This window comes from Phoenix dactylifera, chromosome 8, assembly GCF_009389715.1.
Source record: "Phoenix dactylifera cultivar Barhee BC4 chromosome 8, palm_55x_up_171113_PBpolish2nd_filt_p, whole genome shotgun sequence".
Lineage (NCBI taxonomy): Eukaryota > Viridiplantae > Streptophyta > Magnoliopsida > Arecales > Arecaceae > Phoenix > Phoenix dactylifera.
Genome location: NC_052399.1, coordinates 24,243,285 through 24,253,031, shown reverse-complemented (window position 1 = coordinate 24,253,031; position 9,747 = coordinate 24,243,285). Strand labels below are relative to the sequence as shown.

Sequence of the window (9,747 nt, the reverse complement as noted above, 5' to 3'; positions counted from 1 at the left end):
ATCCTCCAGAAATTGTCCAAAATATCCTAGAACTTATTATTTTTTCTTAATAATCCTTATAAGCTTCTACTCCTTTATTTTTCTAATATGAAATGCTCTTCTTTTTAACTAATCCTAAAATCCGTGCCATCCAAAAAATGAATAGCTTCTAGGAAGCATCTTGTTCTGGTTAGCAGCTAGCTTAAGCAAGTGAAAGATTTGGATTGTTTTTTGTATGTACATTGGGCAGTGAAGCTTGATTCTTATTGTTGCCCAATCCCCCAACAACTTAAGCCAAGGATAGAGCTCACTAGCAGGGATCATGATTTTGGATGAATAGTACTCTTTTATATTTATCATCCTTCGTTATGATTATTTCGTTCTAATGATATTTAATTGGAAGCTAGTATCTTATTTTCAAGAGAGTAAATTTAAGGTTATCTCGACTATTTTAGTATTACAGAACTAAACAATTAAAAATAAAATTTGTCGTACTGGTTGGTACTGTTGTGTATCAACCATGCAGCACTGCATTGGTATACTGTAAGAGAATGTGCCGACACTCAATATGCTGAACTAATTCTTTTATTGGATGTGTCAACACTGCAATAGAATGGTACTGGTATAGAATCTGATATTTCGAACTACAAACGAATTGCAACAATTCTAGTTACAATCATAGATATTATTGCATCTAATTGAATTTTCTAGCAACCGAGCAATCTATAATTGCAGTTGAATTTCTTCTCATTAGCTATCATTTTTAAGTTTGCTGAGGAAATTTTAAGGTGCATCATGGATGGATCAATCAAAAAAAATAATGCAGGTTAAATTTTCCATTTGAAGCCAACCACCCCCGTTGCTTTGGTGGCTGGGCCTTTTCTTCCTCGACAGAGAATTCAAGGATGGTAACTTTATTTTTCTTAGAAGTTTTTCCATTTGAAGGAATCAACCATTGTTGGCTGCCAAAAACTTTAATTCTTCTAGTCAAGTTACATTTGTTGCTTGTTGTAGATGTGTCTGTGTTGCTTGAAGGATATACATCTTCTAATGCTACACATCCATTTGTTGTTTTAGTTGCCACAAACCAATCACCATGACAACTAAACCTTTTTTTCCCTTCAATTTACATCTTGACTGCAACCCTATAGCAAGCCGTCGCAAGTGGTGGTAGTTGAAGTAGAGCATTGCTTTGCAGCTGCCTTTTCGTTTGATTTGCTTTGGCTCAAAATGCTTCAATAAATACCTTGATGCAGGTCATTGATATTTATTATATGTTTTTTTTCAGAAGACTGAGAGGATGGTCTTGGGCTTAGCTCAAGCCTGTCTTTGATTCAAAGTTACTTAACCCCATCAGTTTCCCCCCCACATCCGCCATCCTTTGTCCATTCCCGTATAGCACTCAATGCATCCCGCAGAACATCCCCTTCCCCCTACAAAGCACCAAGCATCGATCATGCGTGCAGGCCATACCTACCACGAGCAACCCAAGCCATCCATGGAGTCCGCTGGCCCCAGCACCCGGGCCACCACCGTCGGAACCCGATGCAACCCGGCGCAACAAGTAGCCGACCGGATCATCCGAGCCCTCCGCCACCGGCTCCGCCTCCTCCACCGGTCGGACGCCAACTTCTTCGTCTTGGGGGCCACCGGCAACGTCTACACCGTCACCCTCGCCTCCACCCCGTCATGCACCTGCCCGGACCGCACCGTTCCTTGCAAGCACATCCTCTTCGTCCTCCTCCGCGTTCTCGGTCTGTCCTTCGACGACGCCTGCATCTGGAGGCGGACGTTGCGCCCATGCCAGCTAGCCCGCCTCCTGGGCACACCCACAGCCCCCGACGTCCTTGCCGGATCCCGGGCCCGGGAGAGGTTCCACCAGGTATTCTCGGGCAACGGCGGCGACGCCGAGCGGCTGGTGGCCTCGGCGAGGGAGGACGACGGCGCCGTGTGCCCCATTTGTTTGGAGGAGGTGGGGGGAGGCGGGAGGCTGGTTACGTGCGGCACCTGCGGGAACTCCCTGCATGGAGAGTGCCTTGTGGGGTGGAAGAGGAGCCGAGGAAGGAGGGGAACCAGCTGCGTGGTGTGCCGGGCCCGGTGGACGGAGAGGAGGGAGCAGGAGCGATACGTCAACCTCGCGGCCTACGTTAGCGAGGAGGTCGACGAAGGTGGCGGCGGATCGTGCGCAGGCTGAGGGACTCGGGTGCATGTAGCCTTCACTTCGTAAAGATGGCGGCAGCCTCTGTATATATTATTATTTTTAAACGAAATCGCTGACTTTTAATCTTGGATGTGTATCTTTTGATCATGGGCTAGCTAAACTAGACTGATACCCATTAACAAAGGTGTGTTGCCCGCCGAATTCAAAGCCTCTCATGAAGCAATATAAATCAAGTCAACTTTGATGGTAAATTTGATCCATATATACCAGCAATAATCACAAGATATGACAACATGTTTATCATATTTTGTGCATTTTAAATTTGAGTTTTGAGTTTCAAATATCAGCTATGGATAACAGATTGGATTCACATAATTATCGTATAGTCATGCAAATTACTAATTCAAGTAGCCAAATATGTATGCAAGTATATATATAAACAGATGGATATATACACAAATAGTAGGGAGCATTCACAAATATCGTAGAGGATTGGCAACTAATTAAGCAGAACGAAGCAAACCGGCCGTGTGGGTTGGTTTGCTTATGCTAGGAGGTTTTTTCTCTCTCATTTAAATAAAAAAAGTTCTAAGCTAGCCCTGAGGGGTGTTCCATATTCCATAGCACTTAGAAGCTTGCCTATCTGATGCTCACCGGTTGGTTAATATGATACTTTTTTTAAAAAAAGTTAAAAGATAGTAATCTAGAGTAAAAATAAGATAATAAATTTATAGGTCAATTGGATATCTTGATCTAATAAACAGTATCCACCAAAGCCTCAAATCGTTATGGGTGATAGATATAAACAAGCAGCAGCGAATATAGAAAATTCACATTTGTTTATTGATATATGACTATATGAGACGTTCTTGAGTTTCTATGTTTTGTTCTAATGCCTCTTTTTTATAATCCTCCACTGGAGTTTGAAACCCTTTCGACGGGGTTGAACATAGGTAATGATGGATGCAACAATCCTGCCAATCTCCTCTCTCTGTACCTTGTATTAATGTAATTACCTGAAAAAAATTTTATTTTATTTTTGCATGAATACCCTTCTAAAAATTTAAATTGACGTTAATACTCTTTTCAAATTTATACTTATTTGTATATCCTTATAAAACACTGTTTTTGTACAAATGCTCCTAATAATGATTCTTCCAATACCGTTAAAAAAACCATATTTATTTTAATCAAAAATAAAATAAAAATTTAAAATTATTTTTTTGTCTTCCATCGCGATCGTCTTATAAATGTTTCTTTCTATACATCTATCCATTAAAGATATTTTAATCATTTTAATTTAAAGCTGTTAATTTTTTAACGATGTTATATGGCATGCATATATATATATATAAATAAGAATAAAAAATAGAATAGCAAAATAAGTGTTATGAGAGTATACATGCAAATATTAATTTTTAGAGGATATTTATATAAAATTAGATATTTAGGAGGGTATTTATGCAAAAACAAAAAACTTAAAATGCAACACAAATGAAACCTTTTGCAAGTCGTGTACCAGTATACCACAGGTCCACAACATCCTCCTCGCTCCTCTTGCTCTCCATTTATCTATAGTTTTGCTCATTTAAAGCGTCGTGACCTGATCTTCCATACGGCAAGTTCTCTTTCTAGATTCATCATTTTTCCCAACTCTAATTGGGCCTGCTGGACCGAGCCGGGCCTAGACCAAGGTTTTCTCTCTTAAGCCTAAGCTCGGATCGAACCGGGCCATCTGGGCGTCTCATAGACCGATGTAATGCGTGGGTCTCGGACCTAAGGACATGAGCGGTGTCTCTGATCTTGCGGTCTGGTTCCTTCTTGATTGACATTAATTAGAGAGACGGATTCAACCTTTGTGCACCAGTTCTGGGGCCGTGCCATGTGTGAAGACCTAAGCTTGCTGTCCTCTTCACCTATTTAACGGGATAAATCAATGGAAATTACGTTCAAACTCCAATTGAAGGGCAAAAAAAGAAAAACTATGGATAAAATAATATAATGCTCGAAATCCACAACAAATATATGCAAGTAGTCAATGCCACTTGTATAATAAAAAGTTTCAAGTAAAAGAATCAAGTTGCTTTTGTTTTCTATGAGCTCCCACCCTCTAGCTCTCTTAAGATAAAATTTGATTGTAGTTTTTTTAAGGATGGAGGTAGAAAAGGAGTGGGCTTTGTGATAAGAGATCATGACTCTAGACTAGTTGCAGCCGGAGGTCGACGAATCTTTGATGAGACTGTCATCGGAGCAGAGCTAAGAGCATCCACCTTGAAGGAGATTCGACTATGATGATCAAGTGAATTCAGGGCCAGCACAACAACGATGACTAGCACCTGCTGCTTCGGGACATATGCAGGCTTGCGAGAAAGTTTGGCTCCTTTCGAACCGTTCATATTTATTGAAAGGTAAATAGTACTGCTGACTAGGCCGCCTCCTATACTGCACATTATTCGAAAAAGATTCTCTAGGAGAGTCGTGAGTATGTTCTTTTCTCTTTCCATTAATTTTTCTTTTCTGACTTTATTAGTTGTACTCATGCTCAAACAAGACGAGTCACTGTTATATAAAAAAATAAAAAAAATCAAGATATACCTTTTGAGAAGGGATTGATGGGCGAAAAAAAAAGGGCACGGAGGTGTGAATCTACCGAGTTTAGATTATTATTCCTAAGCGGCGATATGCAGGGCATCCATCAGAAACAAAACTTGATATGGTGGAGTTTGATCTGGTAATTAGATGCTCATGCTCTAAGGTGTATAACTAGACTCTAAATTTCAAAGCACGTATGTTTCCAAAAAAGAGCATTCGTGATTCATAAAAAACCTATAAAAAAAAAAGTGCAACGAGAAACCTCCCTGCGTAAAAGATAAAATCCAGGCAATGAAGGGATGTTTGAAAGCGCTTTTAACTTAGGAATCTAGGTTTTTACATAGCAAAAGCATGATTTTATGGGTGCATGCATGTGTACCTTTTTTTCAAAATTGAAGTGTAGAAAGGTTTGAAGAAGATGAAATCATAGTCTTTGAATGAATCCGCCCATTTAAAGTCATACACTTCTAGACTGCAGTTTTTTCCCCCTAGTTTTTCCATAGGCTCCGAAATTCTAATCCAACTATTCGACCTATGTAGGCAATATCCTCGTGTAGATAGGTCTATGTAGTGCCAATCAACTTGTATCTAAAGTGTCTTAACTGTTCGGTGAAACCAGCAGCTGACGTGGACTACTCATCCAATCAAACTGTACTCTGACATAAAAAATAGCTCAATAATGGAGGAGGTTGCCTGTACAAAATCAACTTTCTGCAAAAAGATAACTATAGAATGGTAGTAGCAATGGTAGTGGAAGTGGCAGCCTATTTAAATAGTTCTCATCTAGAGTAGCTTAAAGAATGGAAGAGAGAGAAAAAAAAAACCCTCAATTCTAAAATGGATAAACTAAATTAAAGCTCAATCGGATTTTTTTTATTGGGGCGGTGCACCACCACCAGCTCCTCCTCCACCATCACCATTATATATAATAATCCTTAAAAAAATAATTAAAGCTCGTATTAGTGATTAAAATAAGACTGGCATATTTATCGGATGGGGACATCGACAAGGCGAGAAGTGCCACATTTTTGCATATTTTATGTGGATTTTTTTTATTTTAATTGTTAATAATAGGTGAATAGAAGGAAGTGGGCTTCAGCATCGGCTGTCGGCTCACGCCATGCCGCTGCTGCACTGGCAGCGTGCCTTGCCCCCCTTCCTTTCCCCAGTTAGCGTGCCTTGCTCCCCTTCCTTCCCTCCTCTCGCCATTGGGTGTTGTTTGATCCAAGCACCTTCTCATGCCCATTTGTGCTCCTCGGGCTTGCATGCTCGTTTGATCCCTCCTCATCGCATCGCATGGAAGACATGAACGACATGGCACGTGGACTCACAAGCAGGATGAGCATCCGCTTAGATTCTTGGTTCATAATTCACACCTCTATGCTTGTATTGGATTCTTTGATAGTTACATACACATACTATAGTCTATACACATACATACATATATATATATATATATAGAGAGAGAGAGAGAGAGAGAAAGAGAGTGTGTGTGCGCTAAGGTATGATGCTTCTAAAGTATTCGACTTGAAATACTTTATAGTCAAAATCAATAAGACATCTCAGAAAGAAAATCAGTACCATGATCTAAGATATTTCAGTTGGCTAGAAACCAAAATAATGTGTGGGCGCGTACGCGGACGCAAACATTGTTATTAGGTTGGGCGTACAGGCCTCCAAATGTATTTCTCTATCATATTTTTTGCACACCGTAATTCCTCTAATGAAAACTAGCACTTGCTTGCTAGGTAGATGGTGCTTGCATATCACGCATTTAAATTGCGTTAATTTGGATGATGGAAAGCTAATCAAGGGATAATTAACCTTAACTGTGGGTATTCCTCTCCTGTCGATTCATCCTAGGTTACTAATATTCCTTGATGGTTCAAGTTTAAGACACAGAAATTTTCAAGGGTTAAATTTTTTTTTTTTGTACAAGGGTTAAAGTTATTTAGCGGGGAGGGTGAAATAACTTTAACTAAGGGAAGTTACTTTTTGAGTATTGGTTGGATAGGAATAACCAAAAACAAAACAGACATGTTTGCATATATAAGCAGGTAACATTTGAGAGAGAGAGAGAGAGAGATGTGGATGAATAACTAGATAACCCAAGGTTAAGAAAGGCTTATCTAACATCCAAACAAAGCTGAGTCAAAATCTTTTGTGGTGAATATTTTGTGTTATAGAGATAGGTGCTTGTTTGGATGGGCGACATGTCAGCCAACTCAGAGATAGATGGCTGACGACTACCATCTATTTCTTAACCCATTGTGTTTGGCATGCCAAAACAATGAATGCCAATCATCCATCTCCAAGATGGTTAAGTTGTTGCTAATTCAAATAAGTGCCAACCTATGTTGCAAAACATGAATCCGAGCTCGACAAAGTCATATATATATAAAGGATAGCCTAACATCTCTCTCACATCCCCTTCCTCTCTCTCTCTCTCTCTCTCTCTCTCTCTCTCTCTCTCTCTTCGTGTAAAATCTACATCTATCTCAGATGCCATGCTTAATGTATGATTGTTTAAAATTAGAAGTACGTCTATTAAGTTACACAGGTAGCGTGAAATTACTTAATCAAATACTTCAGTGAATTTGTAATCATCCATGATTCTTATCATCTACATCATATGGTGCATGCATATTATCAATTACTTTACCGCCTCAATTGATCATGTCTATTGCGCATGTCCAATACTAAAATTTAATTAGCCCATGAGTAAAGCTAGCCGGTGTAGAATATCAAGAATGAAGAGCCATAATAAATTGAGTCGTTCCAGTTAAAAATAGCAGCACATCCCTTTAGCCCAAGCTGTAGAAATTTCTAATAGCTTAAACATATGGTAGATTCTATTAAGCCAAAAAAAAAGAGAGGTAATACTCTAACAGTTCACTTCTCCTGTGACAGGCCAGATTAGACTTATGATACGGGCGCATGGAGAGTTGCCAGTAGTAGGTCCCATATTCACCCCCTCGATTGCTATTTCATTCGGGTTCTCTGACGGTATTAGGCTGGACTTGGGGACAACAGCTTTCACATGATATAAAGCTGGTTCCAAGGCAGAGTCATGTAAGCCACTTCCAAAAAAAAATTAAGCGCAATAGTCCTATCATTATATGATCAAACTTATAAATAAACCCCAGCCATCCATTCGAACAAAGCCCGCTGAATCAATCATTGTCCTAAACAACTAGCTAATGACCAATTAATCAGGGAGCAATTGAGAGGGACCGGGGAGGGGAGCAAGAAAGCGATTCTGATGGCGTTGAGGAAGCGGAACGCGACACGACACCAGAAGAATGTTTTCCGATGCTTTTAGCCGTGTCCGCGCCAAAAGCCGCATGGTGTGGAGGTCAAAGAAAGCGAAAGAGGGGTGATGCGTCCGCACCACCTGCACCGCCCACCAGCGAAGGGGGCCACCGGCAATCGCGCAGCCGAGACCGCCCCTTGGAAATCTACACTAAAAGTGTGATGCTGCTGCCCGTTTTTTTTTTTTTTTTTTTTTTGTGTGTATTAGAATGGGTGGATCATAACTGACGAGCACAGATGCATCCAATAAAGTCAAAAAATAGGATACCTCGAAGTGCCAGAAGTAACTCTCCATTTCCAGCCCACAGAGTACTGCCGGAGTGACAGACTACATAAGCAGCCATCCAATCTGTAGTCCTATTACCTTCGCGGTATTTGACGCTTCTTTATTCTTGCAAATTGAAGAACATGCAGGCTGCTTGAGACTATAATTACCACAATATATAGTTAGTCTGTGAAAGGTATTTGTGTCCATCTCCTCTCTATATATCTTTTGATTCTATCCCCAAAATTTCAGCAGTAAATTTATATGATGTAATCTTTTCACACAATAAACCGTCATCAAATAAGTGTTTTTTTTTGGTAAATTAGACAACTTAAATTAAATGAGAAAAGATACATCCATAAGAATTAAAAAATAAAATATTACATCCAAAATTCTCGATGTTCACTTCTCTGTAAATATGCAACATCGCATACATATTACATATATGTACATACATGCATACTTATAATAAAACACAAATAGATGGTATTTGCTAGTATGAGCACCATCATGAAGGGGATGTCTCAAAATGAAGCTTTGGTAGCAATATAGTAACAATCACTAGTATAAAAACTATAAAGACCAAAGAATAAAAGGGGCTAGAGTAACTCATGAAGAGATGCCAATCCGAAGATGAGCAATAAAAGCAAGTTGGTACGAGTAACATAGATTCTATTGGAACTCAAACGATTCATGTAATCAAATGATTGTACGGATGACATTCTTGCCGGCATATGATGGCTAGTGAAATACACAAATATCGTAGGATGCAGCAAAGAGTTCTTAACATTATATAGCAACTTCTAGCCAAGAAAGTAAATTTATGTTTGCCCTCCACCCAACTAAGAGAACCCAAAGCAAAACCCCATCCTTCCTATCAACAGTTTGATGGATGGAGAGATAAGGGCGCGCTAGAAACCTAAAGGTTTATTTGGTGTTTTTCCATGCAATGTTTTCTTGGACGGAAGATTTCTATTGCAATTCAAACATGTGATATTAGATTCACATGGAAACTCCACATAATTCCATAACTATAAATATGATTGTAGAAATCCGGCACGCGCATATCATAAACCATGAGCAATATCTTCAGCAATTTATTATACATAAGATGTCACGAGGTAAGCTATAGCCCATATGACTCAATAAAGTGGGTATGTATGTGCAATTCTTGCCCTCGACCATTATAGCTTTAGAGGCAACTTCAAAAATATAGGCTTTCAGAGAAGCTATCAATGTAAAAGTGTTAGCTCCTAGTTGAAGAAAAACATAGTTATAGGTAATTATTAAAGAACACTAAGTTGCATCATTAGGTCAGTGGGCAGCATATATTGTCAGCTCTGTCTATAACTCTCAGCAAAAATTTTTTTTCTTTTCTTGAAAAAAAAAACTAACATAAATGTATAGACATATAAAATATTCACAAAATTACTTATCA

At 39.3% G+C, this 9,747-nt stretch overlaps 1 protein-coding gene across 1 annotated transcript; it reads left to right on the top strand.

The window, feature by feature from the left end:
- The first annotated feature begins 1,442 nt into the window (after window positions 1–1,442).
- LOC103710977 (mitogen-activated protein kinase kinase kinase 1) lies at window positions 1,443–2,391 on the top strand. Its single transcript, XM_008796926.3, has one exon. The coding sequence runs from the start codon at window positions 1,478–1,480 to the stop codon at window positions 2,171–2,173; it is 696 nt and encodes a 231-aa protein (XP_008795148.3). The 5' UTR covers window positions 1,443–1,477; the 3' UTR covers window positions 2,174–2,391.
- Window positions 2,392–9,747: the final 7,356 nt, after the last annotated feature.

Coding starts and splice junctions, on each gene's coding strand:
- LOC103710977 (XM_008796926.3), top strand. CDS start 1,478: ATGGAGTCCGCTGGCCCCAGCACCCGGGCCACCACCGTCGGAACCCGA.